General features: G+C 43.7%; 1 protein-coding gene across 6 annotated transcripts in view; it reads left to right on the top strand.

The window, feature by feature from the left end:
• Positions 1–20116, top strand: part of VWF (von Willebrand factor) — a 227620-nt gene that overhangs the window by 9621 nt on the left and 197883 nt on the right. For all 6 annotated transcript variants that reach the window (XR_012155350.1, XR_012155349.1, XM_073315040.1 and 3 more), the window contains exons 4-6: positions 1105–1207; positions 1302–1510; positions 14696–14820. Coding sequence is in view for 4 of the 6 variants with exons in the window: in XM_073315040.1 (XP_073171141.1) it covers positions 1105–1207; positions 1302–1510; positions 14696–14820 (437 nt within the window). In the remaining 2 variants the exon portion in view is untranslated. The remainder of the gene's footprint in view (positions 1–1104; positions 1208–1301; positions 1511–14695; positions 14821–20116) is intronic.

The following is a 20116-nucleotide window of genomic DNA, read 5'->3' as shown; positions in this document are numbered from 1 at the left end:
AGAACACCAGCAACCTAGCAGATGTCAAGTTTATAGTCGGCATCATGGCAAAGGAGAATTTTCAGGAGGGATTTGAAGGTGGTTGAGGAGTTAGCTTGGCAGATGTTTCTAGAGAATGCTCCCCAAGCATGAGAGGCAGCATGGGAGAAAGCACAAAGATGTGTGTTTGAGAATGTAACAAGTGGGCGATGGACCCTGGAATCATGGGCCAACTGGAGACGAACATCAACAGCTTGACAGTGAATGAGAGGTAGGGTGTGGAACTTTCTTCAGTGTCTAGAAAGTGAAGACATGCAGCTTTATGCTTGATAAAAAGAGATGGGGAAGCCAGTGGAGGGATTCAAGGAGTGGGTTGACTGTGGTCAAAGTGACGGCCCAGGACTTTGGTTTTCAACCTTTTTCCATGTGCAGATGCCTAAAAAATTTCAAATGGTGGGGCAGACCCCCACGGTCCACAGGTTGCAAACCACTGATCTAGGAAAATGATCGTTGCAGCAGCATTCTGAATGGGTATGTGTGGGGCAAGATTGCATTTCTCAAGGCCCAAGGACAGGATGTAGCAGTCACCAAGACACAAAATGATGAGAACTTGGATGAAAGTTTAAGCTGTGTGATGGATAGGAAAGGCTGTATTTTAGAGATGTTATACAGAGAGAATCTGCGCGATTTAGAAATAGTCTGGATGTGAGGATCTAGAGAGAGGTCCGAGTTGAAGATGGCACAGAGGCTATGGTGCTGAGTGACAGGCAGGCTGGTGGTGTTGACCACAGGGCTTGAGAGCTTGAGAAATGTGGTAGAGAGCTTGCAGGGGGAGATTGGGAACTCTTATTTAGCCATTTTGAGCTTGGGTTTGGGACTGTCTCTGGCCCTGTGTTTATATTGCGCCTGGCACAATGGAACCCTGATCTCAGATAGGGCATCCCAGCACTACTGTGCTACAAATAATGAACAATAATAATAATAATGGTCTTTGCAGATTGGGGCCTACATTTGTATAAATAAAGGCAATTGTCTCTAAGTCTGAGTGCATTTGAAAAGAACAGCAATCAAGCAGAAGAAGCTCCATTTCATGAAAAGAAAGAATAATCTCTTGTATCTTTTCAGGTGACTACCAGAATGGAAGAAGAAACAGCTTCTCTGTGTATCTGGGAGAATATTTTGACATTCACTTGGCTTTAGATGGAACTGTGACTCAGGGGGACAAAAGGTACAGTGCAACAGTGAATGATGTCAGGTAGAAAGTGAAGCATCCATGTTATTTTGTGCCTTACATCCTGAGCAATCTTTATTTTTCTTAACAGGGTTTCCATGCCGTTTGCCTCCCATGGGATATTTGTAGAGACCGAGACAGGCTATTATAAGTTATCCAGTGATGAGCATGGCTTTGTGGTGAAGATTGACATCAGTGCAAATATTCAAATACTTTTTAGAGAAAAGCACTATAATAAAACCTGTGGCCTTTGTGGCAACTTTAATAAGTTTGCCGAAGATGACTTCACAACGCAGGAAGGTAAGGCTCAAAATATTTACCTTAGATTTTGACGTACACTCCAGTAGCATTTTTCTTGAGGGCTGATTTCACAACAACACCTGAATCTCAGTGATTTAACAATGAGCTTTCTTCACAAAATTTGTCACAGTATTGCATTCTGATGTGCCAGTAAGTTATGTGACTAAATCCTTCAATCTTCCTCTTCCCTAAAAATGAATTAGCTTCATGTTTTATCCCTGAGTAAACAGAGGGCTCTAGGGATACTGTTTTCACAAACTTTTACTCTAGAAGTGGTAATGATGGAACTAAAGTCTATATCCTGGACTTCCATGGAAAAACTAGCGGAAAGGGTGGATTTACATGGGGAAACACTGCTACAGCCAACTCTGTGTTTTCCACATATGAGGTTACTTGGGGATAGGAATGGGGTTTAAATAACTGTAGAAGTGACAGAATGTGTGTCTTGATGGGACACCTGCATAAAAGAATGGCCCTTCAGTGATCCTTTGGGTCTCTCTAACCTAGGCAGCATGCTTCCCTCAGGAGACATGTTGCCTGAGGCTCCTTCTCCACACCAAGGCCTAGTCTTCTATCTCATACATAAAGGTTTGTAAGTGTGGAGTGGGAACCCCTGGGATTAATGCTTTCAGTGTCTCTCTGGCATCTTGACAGGGAATAATGCTACATAGAGCAGCTGCCTCTCAGTGACACATCCTCCCTGCCCAAGACATCTTCCTCAATCTGCAGAGGCCCATTTGTGATACAGAGGTTATGGGGAAGTACATCTGTGTGTTCAGCAAGCAGAAATGACACTGCTTTGGCTCCTCTCCATCCTGTATGTTTATACAAATTAGCCTCTTCTAGCTAAGCCCACAAGTGTAAGGATGGACTTGGTTTGACTTTAAAAGGCAGTCCTTGATTTCTCTTGCTTCAGAGGGCCTTTTTCATCTTCACTCCAAGCCATTCACTCTATGGAGGAAGAAGGTATTTCCATTGAACTAAGTGCTTTATAAAATGGAGAGAGAGCTGAACCAAATAACAGAAAGAACTTGGTACTTTTCTAGTAAAGATACTATCAGGATGGCCTGGAAACAGGGGCACAGTTTCAGTGAATGAAAACCCTAAGCGGATATAGAATAGTGTGTGCTAAAATGTCTGACCCTGTCTTATTCAATGGAAACAGTGACTGAAAAACCCAGCTCACAAAATTCCAATCTGGGCCTCCAACACCGTAAAGGTTGGGGGTGTTACAATCTGGAGTTTGATTTAGGCCCTGTTCTAGTGACAATAAACAGAGGCAGAAGAAGTAATAGCACAGTTAGTGGATTCTGTTTCAGGACAGGCAGTGGTGTTGCAATCTACTTTGTTTTAGAGTAACGGGACAAAACCCATGAATTAGCAATCCTAAAATGTCAAAGATCTCCTTCTACCACTGCTGCTTGAACTCATTCCATGGTCTGTAGACACAGTGTGCCTGAAAACGGATCTTCCTGCTGAAAACAAGAAGGCTTCCAGAAATGCTGACCCAGCGTGGTAGAGTGAATGACGGGGAAACTTTTAAAAATAAAAAGAGGAGAGAAGAATACAAAGGGGGGTGGGCAGTAATTGCCTGTACTTTTTGATAGACCACTGTTGGTGTCTCCCTTGGTGTGTCCCTGTTAGACTATGGAGGTGCTAATTCTGCAAGCTGCTTTGTGTGAGCACAAGGGCCCTCCTGTGCAGATCAGCTTGCAGTATATAGGTATAAGTTAGCAGTTCTACCTGGCTTTTAACATGAGCTAAGAGGTCTTTCATATAAGCTGATCCAGAAAGCATCAGAATGAACCCTATTAAAATAAGAAATACCGTCTGTCTACTCCTGTCCATCATAATTTTACTTGCTGTCTCTTAGTCACATTAGAAGTATGTAAGAATCCTCCAAACTCAGATTTCAGTAAGAGAGTGACACATAGATCGGAACAGTCTCTTTCTGTGGTCCTGCAGTTAAAATTCTTATCGGTTTCAGTGTCTCTGTTATTTCCTGTTAACCTTTTGTCTGTGTTTTGACTGTTGGACTGGACCCAAAGATTGTAATCTATAGGAATAATGATGGTTTGGATTTTTGTTGATAACTGAAGCAAGATCACTTGAGTTTATGAACTAAAATAATAATAATAAAAACACAGAAAAGGACATTGCACAAAGTGTGAGAAGACTATCGGGTCCTGAAAGACACTGAACTTTGACTTCAGAGAAAGTAGCAGCTCTCAGGGTCAGACCCAGAGAAAAAGACAGACAACTAATACTACAGCCAATTCTTATAACGCAGCCAAAGAGCACACAGAACAGCTGAGAGGTGTGTGCAAAGGTGCCATTTGCAACCCGTCAGTCCTGGCCTGTCCAGTCACTGAGCTGGACCCCAGTATAAATTAGAGCAGTCTGAAGACTGCTCTAATTTCTGTTGCCTGTTGATGACCCTGGGGGCCCATTATAGCAGCTGGAGATCACTAGGGCACTGGAGGGATGCCCTCAGTCATGATCCCTTTTTAACCCCCAATGACCATGACCAATATGGCATAGAAGCTGCTATAGTGGTTTTAGATGACCGGAGTGCCCCGCAGTACAGGAGGATCCTTCTGTGACTTGGTGATCCATCTTTAGGACAGCCTTGTGCTACTGGAGAATAGGGTCATAATGCTACAAAAGTCCCAATTTATGAGCACAGAAGTTTGTAGCATTTAGTAGCATTTTACATCTGACCAACTGTTGCTTATGTCACAATTTTAACAAAAGGGCTTTTTTTTATATTGAAAATGATTCCTCCCCCCATTTTAGATACGAAAACCATCTGTGCTTTAAAAAATTGGCCACTTTCGCTCAGAAACAGGGCTGGTTTTGCTTTTACATGATCAACTTCTGACAACATGAGTCTTCTAGTATCAGATGCCACCATCTATTCAGCCATTGGCCCCTCATGGGAGGACTCAGTGTGCTTTTATCATTGCATAGCAGGCCAGAGATGGCAAATGAGGAGGGAAGGCGTGAGTGCAGGGAAAGGGAATTTTAAATTTAGTAAGCCATGTATATTCATGTTTGTTTTATCATTTCCCTTGTTTGTCTGTACTGTGACGCCTTCCTTTGGTTCTGTACAAAAGCTTAGAGTCCGGCAAAATAATCATACTGGTCCCTTGAGACCTTCAAATCTATGACTCTCACTCTGGAATGAACTTTGAGGAGTAAGTAGTGTAGCAAACCCATATATCACTCTGCTGCACGCTGTGGCTGCTTGGAATTTCACAGAATTATAGACATGTAGGACTGGAAGGGACCTCGAGGTCTTCTAGTCTAGTAGTTCTCAGCCAGGGGCATGCATACCCCTGGGGGTACACACAGGTCTTCCAGAGGGTACATCAATTCATCTAGATATTTGCCTAGTTTTATTACAGGCTACATCAAAAGTAGTAGTGAAGTCAGTACAAATTAAAATTTCATACAGACACTGGCTTGTTTGTACTGCTCTATATACTACACACTGACATGTAAGTACAATATTTATATTCCAGTTGATTTATTGTATAATTATATGGTAAAGATGAAAAATCCAGCAATTTTTCAGTTACAGTGTGCTGTGACACTTTAATATTTTTATGTCTGATTTTGTAAGCCAGTAATTTTTAAGGGAGGTGAAACAAAGACAAATCAGACTCCTGAAAGCGGTACAGTAGTCTGGAAAGGTTGAGAGCCACTGTTGTAGTCCAATCCCCTGCACTCAAGGCAGGACTAAGTATTATCTAGATCATACCTGACAGCTGTTTCTCACCTGCTCTTAAAAACCTCCAATGATGGAGATTCCATACTCTCCCTAGGCAATTATTCCAGTGCTTAACTACCCTGACAGCTAGGAAGTTTTTCCTAATGTCTAACCTAAACATCCCTTCCTGCAATTTAAGCCCATTACTTCTTTTTCTATCGTCAGAAGTTAACGAGAACAATTTTTCTCCCTCCTCCTTGTAACAACCTACTATGTACTTGAAAACTGTTATCATGTCCCCTCTCAGTATTCTCTTCTCCAGACAAAACAAACGCAATTTTTTCAATCTTCCCTCATAGGTCATGTTTTCTAGACCTTTAATCATTTTTGTTGTTCTTCTCTGGACTTTCTCCAATTTGTCTACATCGTTCCTGAAATGTGATGCCCAGAACGGGACACAATATTCCAGTTAACGCCTTATCAGCATGGAATAAAGTGGGAGAATTACTTCTTTTGTCTTGCTAATAGCACTCCTGCTAACATCCCAGAATGATATTCGCTTTTTTTGCAACAGTGTTACACTGTTGACTCATATTTAGCTTGTGGTCCATTATGACCCCCAGATCCCTTTCTGCAATACTCCTACCTGGGCAGTCATTTCCCATTTTGTAGACGTGCAACTGATAGTCCCTTCCTAAGTGGAGTACTTTGTGTTTGTCCTTATTGAATTTCATCCTATTTACTTCAGACCATTTCTCTAGTTTGTCCAGATCATTTTGAATTATAATCCTATCTTCCAAAGCACTTGCAACCCCTCCCACCTTGGTATTGCTCACAAACTTTATAAGTGCACTGTCTATGTCGTTATCTAAATTATTGATGAAAATATTGAACAGAACCAGACCCAGAACTGATCCCCACAGGACTCCACTCAATAGTCTCTTCCAGCTTGACTGTTAACCACTGATAACTACTCTCTGGGAATGGTTTTCCAACCAGTTATGCATCCACCTTAGAGGAGGTCCATCTAGGTTGTATTTCCCTAGTTTTTTTTATGAGAAGATCGTGCAGGTTGGTATCAAAAGCCTCACTAAAGTCAAGATGTACCATGTCTACCACTTCCCCCCATCCACAAAGCTTGTTACCCTGGCAACATCAGGGATACAACTGTGCTTCTCCTGCTCCAAAGGCGCAGGCCCTTGCTACTGAAGCTATAGGAGCAACTCCAACTGCTGATAGCAGTAGAGGGTCCATCATGCACAGGTACACAGTTCTGATTCCATTCAGTAAGGAGTGGAGGTGCACTGATACTTACAGTGAGCCAGTTCCTGCTATGGAGATGTTTTCAAGTTCTGTCTTGGTTTGTAAATGAAATGCAATATGTTAATCTCATCCTGGCCACTTTCTAAGACGCTGCAGCTTTAAGTGACAGGCAGTCTTTGCTCAGGTCATTAGTGTGCAGCTGCAACCCTCTTTCCCAGTGCTTAGCTATCTATTGAGGTACTTCCTGGTAGCCAAAGCATCTGTACACCTCACAATCACTTAAGGATTTGTATCCTCATGACCGCATTGTGAGATAGGGAAGCACTGTCCCCACTTTACAGGTGGGAGACTGAGGCACTGGGGAAACTAGATGATTTATACAAGATCATGCAGAAAGTATGGGGTAGAACAGGCAATTTGATCCTGCATCTCCTCAGACCTAGGCCAGAGCTGGAACTATGGGCCATCCTGCAGTGATACTTAGTGATGGATGCTGTTGGTCAGGATTAAGGTGCATTTGCAGTGCTGTGTGAAAAAGCTCACTCTACTTAATTCAAGCCAGGCCTATTAGCCCCTCACTTTCAAGAGCATAACTTTATTCACAAATATTTATCTTACATGAACCCCAGCGCCCTTCCATAGATACGGATTCTTTGGCCAGGACAGCAAAGGAAACGCAGCTGGGAATCTCTCCCCAGATAACGAATGCACTAGTAATAAAACAACACATGTGGCCACTTTTTGGACAAGGGCCTGGTATTCTGAGTCTGCTCCAATTCTGAATCTGAAAATTGGCAGGCAATACTCTGCAGCTTTTAAGCTCCTATGATGCGGGCTATAGCATGCCATTGCCTGGCAAGTGTAAGGTAAACTAGAAAGATACAGCAACTGTGAATGATATCTAATGCTTCGAGTAGTGTTGAGAGGTTATCAATATTGGCGTCCCAGATGTTCAGATGCAGCATAAATGTACTTGAATAATAATGCAACTTTGCATCTGTATAATGGCTCCTACCAAAGGATTTCAAAGTTCATTTCAAACTTCAGTGAAGCAAGACTCCATAAATAACATCCCTGTGAGGCAGCCAGTCATTTTACAGATGACCCATGGAGAGGTTAAGTGACTGACCCAAGATCATATAGGAAGTCTGTAGCAGAACCAGAAACAGAGCTGAGCCCTCCTGACTTCCAGTCCTATACCAACTGTGACAGGGTTGGGCCAGATGGCTACAGGAGAGTGATAGAAGGCAGATATATTAGCTCCAGGTTGAGTAGGTCCCTTTCCCCTGGGTAAGGCAACAGGGAAGGTTCCAGAACAATCGGGAACTTTCTGGAAACCATTAAGACAGACAAGCTGATTAGAACACCTGCAGCCAATCAAGAAGCTGCTAGAATCAATTAAGGCTGGCTAATCAGGGCGCCTGAGTTTAAAAAGGACCTCACTTCAGTTTGTAGCATGCGTGTGAGGAGCTGGGAGCAAGAGGCACTAGGAGCTGAGAGCGAGAATGTGTATTGTTGGAGGACTGAGGAGTACAAGCATTATCAGACACCAGGAGGAAGGTCCTATGGTGAGGATAAAGAAGGTGTTGGGAGGAGGCCATGGGGAAGTAGCCCAGGGAGTTGTAGCTGTCACACAGCTCTTCCAGAAGGCACTCTAGACAGCTGCCTTCCACAGAGCCCTGGGCCGGAACCTGGAGTAGGGGGTAGGCCCGGGTTCCCCTAACCTCCCAACTCCTGGTCAGACACAGGAGAGGTTGATCTGGACTGTGTGTTCACGAAAACGGCCAAACTGCCGTGAATCTCCGAGGTGAGCAAATCCGTCAATAAGCGCAAGACCCACGAAGGTAGAGGAGAAACTTTGTCACACTACCTACTGCCTGTCGAGGTCCAAGGGAAATGAAAGGGAAACCTGCTGAAATTTTCAGAACTGACTACTGATCTTGAGTCCCCACCTTCAAACATTCTAAAGGGGCCTGATACACAGACAGCATTGAGCATCTGCCCTCTAAAAATTAGAGTTATGCAACTAGAATTAGACAAACCTTTCTTGCATATAACATGGCAATATGCTTTTTCCATAGCAGAGAGAAACATGAGGGTAGCAATGTCAGAGCAATATATGCACAGACTGATAAGCTGAACATTGTTAACAAGAGTTCTAAGGTCATAAAACACTTCTGTTAAAGTTGACTCATGGAGCCAGAGCACAAGTTCCAAGTGGAAGTTGTTAAGGCTCCCAGAATGTTTGGAATGATTCTCAGTGGTGCCAGGAAGCAGGTGTGATCTGACCCTCTCCTTGAGATCTGTCTTCTGGAATGTCTAATAAGCAGCATTGTCAGTAGCCTTGAAAAAAACTATGGGTCCTATTTTCCAACACAGGGACCGTAATAATAGGGCATCCAATTCCTATATTTATATCAACACTTGCACACACAAGGTGGGAATTTTTAAGGCACTTCAGTGTTGGTTTAACTCTGTTCCCATTGAAGTCAATGGGAGTTTTACCATTTTCTTCAATGCGAGGTGAGTTAGACCAACGCTGAGTGCTTTAGAAAATCTCACCCCTATCATACAAAGGGCAGTGGATGAGTGATTTTGATGTGCTATTAACTGAATATTGTTCTCCCAGTGTCTTGGCCATTCAGAGGAAGAAAACTACCAAGTGTCTGCCAAAGGTGATGAGACTGCATTAGAGCAGGGAAGAGTGACTTGAGAAACCTTTAAGTATTAGAGAATGTGCCAGGAACCGAAGAAACTTCAGTACTGGTTGAAATCAGATTTTCAGCACCTCACTAAATGTATGAAAAACTATTCCACTAAACCCAAATACCTTTTAAAAATGAATTAAATGATATGCTGCCAAAAAGTGAAAGGAACTCTGTACAAAGAAGCAGATAATAGTGTTCTACAGCTGTATAGATGGGTTCAGAGAAGGAAACTAGCTATCCCTAAAGGTTCAGTTAATTGTCTTATCTATGTGCTTAAGAAGTTCCCTGGTTTTCCTTGGCTTCCTTGTTTCCCCCTTAATTTTATATTTCCCACCACCAGCAGTGCCCCCTCTCCTCTGCTCCCTTCCCCTCCAAATATGGTTTAGTAGAATGACAATGAGTTTTAGGTGGCTAACATGGTAATCTTAGAATTCAGTTCTTATCTCAGCATGAAGCATTCTGTACAGACCAGAGATAATTCTGTCATTCATTTTTATACTCCTATAAGGTATGTGAAGTATCTGAGAATCATCTAGCTCATTGATATTGATGTGTAAAAGGGGAGGATGGTTTGGTGAATCCTCTCCAAAAGGTGCATCTGCAGAAACATGTAAACGTCCATTACCTATATTCTCCAATGTACCTAAATAGCCATGCAAGGACTTTACAAGAGGGAATGACTTCATGCACATCTCTGTTGGTGCTCAATGGGAGTTAGATGACTAGCTGGCTTTTGTGCCTTTTGAAAGTCTCCCTCACTTTTTCAGAAGATATTTTTGAACACAGAAAATGGGAATGGCCAAGTATCAAATATTTTAGATAAAGATAAAATAGACACCAACATACACTTGACTGTTGGGAGTTAATGATGAGCTAGGCCAGGACAAGAGAGAGCCTGTGTTAGGGCTCATCTGATAGCTGCTCACCTCTCAATACCATTATTGCATCCAGTGCCTTGATTTGAGAAACACCTGAGAGACAAGCAGTCTGGGTTGCCCACTGCCTTGAGCCTACTGTAGTCAGATCTGTGCAAAGTGCCATCAAATACAAATAACACGCTGGAGAAGGCAGTGGAGAATCAGACTCCTTTGCTTTTTTTTCCTTTCTCTCTTCCATTGTTGTCTTCCTACAGGCAACCTAATTCAATATTCAAATGTTTAGATGCCTGCTTTAAATATTTAGGCAGCTGTCAGGGTTGATTAGGTATACTTAATCCTGCCTCAAGGCAGGGGCTGGACTAGCTGACCTCTTGAGGTCTCTTCCAGTCCTACATTTCTATCATTCTCCCTTGCCCATCCCCCTCAATCTCTGATTTAGTGAGCAATGATTCTTAAACTGTTTAACCTGGACAGGGCCCCAATCCTGCACTTGACTCAAAGGGAAAGCAGCCGTCCGCTTTCCTGGAGCCTCCTTGAAGTTGCTGGGATTGTGTGTGGATGCAGCAGTTTGTCCATGTCCAGTCAGGACACTGCTCTGTAATGTCACTTTCCACTCCTCCTTCCGCTTCCTCCTTAAGACCCACTTCTATCATGAATCCTAAGAAAACTGTCAACTATTAGTAGTGAGACAAAGGGCCAGTGAGGAAAGCTGATGCTTTTTTAAGAAATATATATTCCTTGTAGTTTTTATTTCTGTCCCCCTGTGTCCATCGTATGTTGCTTGTCTACTCAGACTGTGAGTTTTGGGACAAGGCCTGTGCCTTTGTTTGTATTTGGAAAGTACATCATACAGGCTATTGCTGCTACTATAATGTATCCTAACATGTAATGTATCCTAGCACATTACAGCGTCGGCTACAATCCAGATAAAAATAACTGCTTCTGTACATGAGAAGCTGCGTGTGGTTGGCAAAAGGGGCTTGAAATGGAGGATTGGGTTTTATCACGTCAGACCCTCCCACAGGTGGCCGTTATGCCAGTTGGGCAGGGGGCAGGCTGGAGAGCTCAATATGTTATGTACAGCTCTAGATTTGAAGGTGCCCAGTTGGGGTTAGTCCTGGTGAGGAAAAGATCTGATGACAGTTGAGTGAGAGGGACTTAAGGCTGCTGCTTGAATTAATTTCCTTTCTATTTATTGTCTCTGGTTATTACATATTGTTTATGACGAGACCGTGCATTTCCTGCTCTTAACATCTGGAGACCAGGTCTGCATGTGTTCATCATGTCTCGTTACGCTGTTTAAAATGCTTTGGAAGGAAGTGTGGATAGGAGACCTGGGTTCTGATCTCAGCTGTGACTTTCTGAAGTTCATGCTTTAGCTCTTGGTGCCTCTGATTCCTTTCCTATGCCTTGTCTATTTATAGTATAAACTTTTCAGGGGCAGGGAATGCATGTCACTATGGGTCTGTTGATACTGCAATTAGACACCTGCAGCTGACCCATGCCAGCCAACTTGGGTTCATGGGATTGGGGATGTGGGGCTGTTTTATTGCTGTGTAGACTTCCGGGCTTGGGACCCTTTTTTCCGAGCTCTGGGACCCTCCCACCTTGCAGGGTCCTAAAGCCAGGGATCCAGCCTGAGCCCAAACAGCTGCACTGCAATTAAATAGCCCCTTTTCCTGAGCCCTACAAGCCTGAGGCAGCTGGGATGGGCCAGCCATGGGTGTTTGTCTGCAGTGTAGACAGACCCTATGTGTTTAGTAGATGGGACCTCCATCTCCGCTGGGGCTCTAGGTGCTACTGTGAATATGTAATTAATAATCATCATAAGTAAAATATTCTGGACCTTTGGGATAGTTTGAATAATATTTAATGAGTTGCTGAGAGCAAAGGCTTTTGCTCTAATATTACCGGCAGACAAGAGGTCTGTGCATGTGAAAATTTATAGTACTGTGATTTTAAGATTGACTCCTTTCCCTGCCCCTTTCAACACTAGAAAAGGCAAGTCACTTTTAATAAATACACTGTTTGTGTGTGAATGTGTATGTATGTATTGTGGTAGTGCCTAGGAGCCCCAATCTCCGACCAGGACCCCATTGTGTGAGGCCCTGTGCAAACATTGAACAAAAAGATGGTTTCTGTCTCAAAGAATTTACAATCTGACCTCAAATTGGGTTGACAACTGGATCTTGTGGGGAAGGGAGATTAGTCATAGAATTTAAGGCCAGAAGAGACCACCAGTGTGACTTCATGCACATCATAGGCCACCAAAGCACATCCAGTTACCCCTGTATTGAGCCCAACAACCTGGATTAGACCAAAGCCCTCAGGAGACTAAACTTCTGTGTACCACAGGCAGAGAATGCATGGGACTGATATGCACCTATGCCTGAGAGCCTGCAATGGCAGGGAATTGATTAGTTGGGATGAGCCCAGATGATCCTAGCAAGTGTCTTGCATGCCACCCTGCAGAGGAAGGTCAAAAAACCCCAAGGCCCCTGCAATTTTGATCTGGGGAAAAATTCCTTCCCATCCCCAAAATGGTGATCACTTACCTCCCTAACATGTGGGTTAGGCTCACCAGCCAAACAGCTGAGAGAGAGAATTTATTAGGTGGGAATGTCTTTTCTGACCACAGAGGCATGAGATTTAGGAACATAACACAGACGACTGGAATGGACCCTATGGCTGCTGAGCCCAGTCTCCCGTCTTCACAGACAACCCTGTCATACAACCCCACCATACATTTATCAAGCTCTATCTTAAAACTAATTTAGTTTGCCCCTGCTACCCTTATTGGGAGGCTGTTCCAACGCCTCACTCCTCTGATGGCTAGAAAACTTCTAATTTTCAGCCTGAATTTATTCATTTATTCATACCCAGTTTATATCTATTTGTTTGTATGTCAACATATTCCTTTAATTTAAATAGCTTTTCTCCCTCCCTGGTGTATACCCCCTCTGATGTGATGTACTTACAGAGAGCAATCATCTTCCCTCTCAGCCTTCACCACTCTCCATTCCCAGCTGGCATGCTGTTGGAATGTTGCTTACTGTGACTGAGGGCAGGTCTACACTACTGAGCACAGTTGACCTAAGTTACACAATTCCAGCTACATGAATAATGTAACTGGAGTCGATGTAGCCTAGGTCGACCCCCGGTGTCTACACCGCGCTGCGTCAATGGGAGAAACTCTCCCATTGACTTACCTTATGCTTCTCATTCTGGTGGAGTACCGGAGTTGACGGGAGAGCGATCAGCAGTCCATTTAGTGGGACTTCACTAGACCTGCTAAATCGACCCCCGGTGGATTGATCGCCGCACGTCGATCCCTCGGTAACTGGAGATGAGCCCTAAGTAGTGCACTGGTCACTGGAGTAGTGTGTATTTGCCCAGGACAGACTGAGATATTGACTTCCTGAAAAATCCCTCCTGCCTCCCGACTTGTACAGTATTGCCAACAACAAATGTTCAACATGCATGAATCAGACCTCAAACATCATTGCATAAAAAATCATGAGGTTATTAAATTAACAACTGTTGGGATCACATTGGATATGCTTAGGTCACATTTTCAAGCTTTTTTCTGCATCCATAAGGGCTAGAAACTGACTTAAAGAAAAGAAAAAAAAGAGAAGGCTGAGAGTCTCACATATTCATATGATTCCAGGAGCTGGACCTTTAAGAAAACATCAAACATCACAAGAGTCACAACCGTATTCAAGAGTTGGCAAGACAAGCTATGTGAATTTAACCACTTTACAGCAGCAATAGATGGAGAGAAAGAGGTGTTCCCCTTTATAAGTGGCTGGAAGATGGAGAAGAAAGGAATGGTGAAGGCATGAAATAAGCCCCCCATCAACAAGAGGGAGTCAAAGGAGAGGGGTTTTAGCTTCCTCTTCCCAATAGCTAGCAGCCACAGGGCCTAAATCCCCATAGCCTAGCACAATCATGCCAATACAAAGTGGGTGTCAAATTCTACTGAATCAAAACAATGTTTTTACATAGGTGGAATTGATTGCATATGGTACAACACAGCTGTGAGGTCCAATAAATGCACTAATCCTTCAAAGGGCAATGGCCCAAAGAATTATGGGATATGAAAGGTTAAAAAAAATGGTTGCAGAAAGGGGGAAAATTGAGCTGCTGTCAAGAACGCTCCTATGTTGGCTGGGAGGTGGATGGTGACTTAATTATTTTGTTTCAATCGCTAATTTCTATTTGTATTTTTTAAAAAATACACACACACAGAAAAAACACCCCAGTGCACTTAGGCTCCAAGCAGAATTTATCTGACCAGCAAATAACATCTAGAATGTAGTTAAATAATTAATCTCTTCCTGTAGAGTTGAGCAATGATGGGAACTGTCTCCCACAGCCATTAGCACTCATCTGTCTGTTCATTGGTTGGGGAGGTGATTGTAGAAGGACTCCATCTGGATTCAGTCCTGATTGCTCTGGGTAGTTTTCTATAAACATTCTGTTACTTGGGAGGGGAATGCTTTAACATTGTAGATTGATTAAAACATAATTCATGAGCATCTCAAATTCACAAAGTCCGCGCTTGTCTTTTGTTACTCAAGTCCCTAAACACCTGTTTCCTGCCCTTTTTCATGATTCACAGGGACCCTGGTCGAAAGCAGCTATGATTTTGCTAATTCCTGGGCACTGCACAGTGAAGATAAGCGATGCAAAAGAGTGCCTGCTCCAAGCAACACCTGCAATATTTCATCTGAATTTGCAGATAAGGTTGGTGCCATACCAATGGGCTGTGAGCCCAGTCCTGCTCCTATTGAAGCCAGTAATAGTTTTGTTCCTGGGAGCCCTGCTTGTCAGAGCATGCTCCTGCAAAGTCTGGAGTGTCTTCATCTCCCATTAACTTCCAAGGCGGTTTCAGGTGCTTAGCTCCACACCTGATTGGCCCTAACAGCCTGAATCAAGCCTCAGAAGTATTATGTTCCTAGTACTACAGCACCAGTCTTTATGTAGGTGGAGCTACACACTCACTCAGGCCTTTGTCTAAGGGCATGGCTATACTACAAACGCTTAGTTACTCCACCTCCCCAAGAGGTGGTAGCTATGTTGGCTGGAGAAGCTCTCCTACTGACATAGTGCTGTCTATACAGGGGTGGGGAGGGGTTTAAGGTCAGTAAAGCTATGTCATTCAGGGGTGTGGATTTTTCATACCCCTGAGCGACATAGTTATACTGAAGTAAATGTGCAGTGTAGACCGGGCCTAAGAAGGAGAATAGTTCAGTGGTTAAGGGTTTACCCTAGGATTTGCAACAGCTATGTTCAATTCTGTATTCTTCCACAAGTTTTTCCTATGTGATCTTGGGCAAGTTACCTAATGCCTCTGGATATGTCTATACAGCAACTAGACAGCTGACAACTGAGGCTCGCAGGGCTTGGGCTATGGGGCTTTTTCATGGCTGTGTAGTCTTCTGGGCTCAGGCTGAAGCCCTGGCTCTAGGACCCTGTGAGGTAGGAGAGTCCCAGAGCTTGGGCTTCAGCATGAGCCTGGAAGTCTACACAGCCATGAAACAGCCCCGCAGATCCAGCCCTGTGAGCCCGAGTTGGCTGGAACGGGGCAGCTACAAGTGTCTAGTTGCTTGTAGACAGAACCTCTGTGGCTCAGTTCCCCATTGTAAAATAGGGATAATAGCACTTTCCTACATCACAGGGGTAATGAGGATAAGTCCATTAAAGATAGTGAAGCGCTCAGATACTGTGGTGATGATGGGGGACCATATATGTACCAACTTAACTTTTGTAAGAATAAGCTTTTACAGAACCAACAGAAATATTTCTGTGGTTTGTTTAAATACCAACGGGAGCCGTTTCTTTTTAAGAAACACCCCCATGTACTGCTAGCAGCTCAATCATTGCAGCAGCCCTGTGCTAATGCCCTGATGGTGAAATAGGCTAAAACTAATTACAAATAAACATGCAAATTCCTAGCCTAGCTGTTTGGGTTTTTTAAGCAGTGGGAGATGCAAAAAGTAAACAGCGTGAACGCTGACCTATGAAGGAAGAGTTTTCAATGAACTGCAGTTCAAGAACGTCTAATGGCCTGCAGAGCAGCTGTGGGTGGTACATGGAAAGTTGGCTGGTCAACTGGTGCTGACTCTCTCCTCTTTTTTCCAGCCGCTAGACTTCATTAAAAGAAGCTAAAACGACATGATGATGTGCTTTTTTGGGTATTACTACATGGGCAAGGGCCACAGGGATGTTCTGTTGTTACCAATAGGAGGGAAGGTTGGCTGTACGCTCATGACCATGAGGGGAAGTGTCCATAAGACAATCTCTGTAGTACCATGTGGTCTGCATTATGAAAATGTTTCAGAAGACCTGGTTCGAAGTGTAATTTGTAATGCATGCAGGCAGAGGTTTGGTCCTGATCTTGTGATGAGATGCATCTGTGTGGAACTAGTCATGTTCCTGCATGGGATCACATTGCAGGGTAGGGCCCTGGAACTGAAAATATTTATTTTTAATGTGATGTGTCCCTTTGATCCAGCAACTCCTATTCACTGATTTAACTAATACCCAGGGGCACCAAACGTTTGTGACAGTGGGAATTGGCAGCTTCAGGGGTGTCAAGACTCTGTATAATTTCCATCTCAACAGGTGTGCATTTACATAGATACATAGATATTAAGGTCAGAATGGACCATTATGATCATCTAGTCTAACCTCCTGCACAATGCAGGCCACAGAATCTCACCCACCCACTCCTGCAATAAACCTCTCACCTATGTCTGAGCTTACTGAAGTCCTCAAATCATGGTTCAAAGACTTCAAGGAGCAGAGAATCCTCCAGCAAGTGACCCATGCCCCATGCTACAGAGGAAGGCAAAAAACCTCCAGGGCCTCTTCCAATCTGCCCTGGAGGAAAATTCTTTCCTGACCCCAAATATGGCGATCAGCTAAACCCTGAGCATATGGGCAAGATTCACTAGCCACATACGCAGGAAAGAATTCTCTGTAATAACTCAGATTCCCACCCCATCTAACATCCCATCACAGGCCATTGGGCCTATTTACCATGAATATTTAAAGATCAGTTAATTGCCAAAATCATGTTATCCCATCATACTATCTCCTCCATAAACTTATCGAGTTTAAGCTTAAAGCCAGATAGGTCATTTGCCCCCACTGCTTCCCTTGGAAGACTATTCCAAAACTTCACTCCTCATTTGATTGGTTGCAAATGCACAGTCCCACAAAATTTGATTCTGCTCAGATCTTCTTTGCAGGAGGAACAGAAATGTTTTATTGTTTGAGCTTCCTATCACTAAAAATCTGCAGCTGATCAATTCTGTCCTTACTGAATAGTTATGGGATGAGGGAAGCCAGGGGCTGCATTTTATGATTCTCAGTTGCACTTGGGAGTCTGATACAGGTACAGTGCAAGTCAGTCTAATCTGTCATCAGAGAACTGGCATCAATACAAGGCATGTGCTGCCTGGTCATGCCACGATCACCCTGTTAGCTGGCTTAGCAGTGACATTTGCTGGAGAATACTTTTAGGGCCATTCTGCTGATTGCAGTGCCAGATGCAAATGGAGACTGACCTCATGGTCGTTGTCGTCCCCCCGCCCCCGAATTTCATATTATCACAGTACTGTTCTGTGATCTGAATGCCGAGGGGGGGAAAAAAATCCCCTCAGTAGTACAGCTTATCCCCAGTTAGTGAACATCCTCTTTTTCTCTTGCCATTAACTTCCCGAGCAGTCTCCTCTGAAGGCTGCATAAAAATACACCTAGGCTGTGGCCAAAGAAGTGCTGGGCAAGGCTCCGGAGGGCTGTGTGCAAAGGTGCCACTTATACCCCGCCTAGATCCTGAGCCAGCAATGTGCGTCCTTGATTGCCCAATGCTGAACAGAGCTTGCCTGAAGGCTGCTCTAAACTGCACCAGGTGCCGAGAGCACTTGGGGGACATTCTGGCACCTGGAGATCACCAATGTATAAGGAGGCCTCAGTCACGCCTCTTTTTTCCACAACTGCTGCAACAGATGCTGCCTTAGTAGCTGCTCTGGTGACTCCATGTTCCCCAAGGATTCCCCGAGGCAGGGGATTCTCAAATTAGTCATCATGGGGATAGCGTTGTTTTTCTGGAGTGGTGCAAAGATGCTGCGACTCAGCCAAGGGTCTTTCCCTTGGGCTCCATCTGTCCTTTTTTGCCTCTGCTTTGCAGATATAAATATGTCCTCTGTTTCCATTAGGCACGCAGAAAACACATACAATTCCTCACCACTTGAGGAACAAACCAGTTATTTAAGAATTCACTTACTGTGCATTCAGTATTACAGATTGTGGTGGTTATGGTGAAATCAATTTTTAACCCATTTAATGCTAATCTTGTGTACGCTGGTGTGAATTCAGAGTAAGTCAGCTGACTTTGGCATAGCTCTAGACTGACAGTGATATAACTGTGATTAGAATTTGGCTGAGTAATTGGAAACTGGGGGGCTAATCTAGATTAATGCTTTTTAAATTGGGCCCAAGATCATAGAGGAAATATGATGTAGAAAGTTCTTGCTCTGGGGATGTTTGATTGTTCATTACTCAGCCACATGGAGGACGAGCTTACTTACTGTCAGAGGAGCTTCTGGCTATTTAAACAGACCCCCAAACCTTTTGAGCCTCTGAATAACGATACTCCTATTAAAGATTTTAAATTCATTGGAATATACTCACAACCCCAAACTTATAGCCTCAGGCCCCTGGAATTTAGACAATTGGCTGTGGAAATGTGCTGTTAACTATGGATGCAAGTGGAACCCTGCCTGCCCCATCTGGTATATCCTCACTGCAATCAGAGGTGACATGGTGGTACGTGGAAACATACCTGAGCTAGCTTTCATCTAGAGCTGGGTAAAATTTTTCAGATTAATAATTCATTCACCAAAAAATGCAGTTTTGATTGACCTGGAACAATTCACGAATCTGACAGAAATTTGCCAGAAATACAATAGTTTTGGTCAAAATATTTTTTGGGGGACTGGGGAAGGAGGCCTTACAACTGTTAGCCCAGTGATTAGGGAACTCACCTGGGATGTAGCAGACCTGGATTCAATTCCCCTCTCTGCCTGATGTGGAGAGGGGATTTGAACAGGGATCCCCCACCTCCCTGGAGAGTGCCCTAACCACTGGACTATGAGATATTCTGGGTTGAGTCTCATCTCTCCTGCTGAAGCTGTTCCACTCTTTATAAATAATTAGACCTTTGAGCAGGGACTTACACATGGGTCTCCCACATCCTAGGTGAGTGCCCTGACCACTAGACTCCAGAATAATCCTCACTCTTTCTCTGGTCCAATGACTGTTCATTGTCGTTCATAGTCATTGATAATGACAGTGAACATGTTTTTCCTAAGCCTGAGTTAAGGTCTGTGGAGAGTTTATCTTGGTTTCTGAGTTGATAGAAATCTGCCTTATTTATGGAGCTAAAGCTCTGTGAGACCTGCTCAATTTGGTTTGCTTGACTGCACCAAAAATACAAACCCATTCTAAAACCGGTTGGAGCTGCAGTGTGGATGAGGCTTTGGTGCCTGGAACTGTGCTTATAACTGGTTGGGGCCACTGGAGCGTCATCTGTCAAAATCAGTTTGAATTTGTTGGAAAATTCTGCCATCATAGACAAGGCCACAGCAATCACCCAGCCCTGGCCTTGATTCTAAAGCAGAATGAACACAGTTTAGAGAGTGGATTAGAGTTTATAGTTATCCGATGAAGTGAGCTGTAGCTCACGAAAGCTTATGCTCAAATAAATTGGTTAGTCTCTAAGGTGCCACAAGTACTCCTTTTCTTTTTGCGAATACAGACTAACACGGCTGTTACTCTGAAACCTATATAAACCATGTTAGATATTGCTGCTTTGCAAGACGACATTTGCTCCACAGGCCAATGAAATGAGCTCCTCTATTCTGTGAATTCCTGAGCCCACAGCATTTGACAAACATTGACTTAATTTATTCACTGCCATGAATAAACATTGTACTATTAATAGAAGTCCAGCAAAAGTGAGGGCTTGCTGAAG

This window comes from Lepidochelys kempii, chromosome 1, assembly GCF_965140265.1.
Source record: "Lepidochelys kempii isolate rLepKem1 chromosome 1, rLepKem1.hap2, whole genome shotgun sequence".
NCBI lineage: Eukaryota > Metazoa > Chordata > Testudines > Cheloniidae > Lepidochelys > Lepidochelys kempii.
This window is presented reverse-complemented; position numbering and strand designations above follow the sequence as displayed.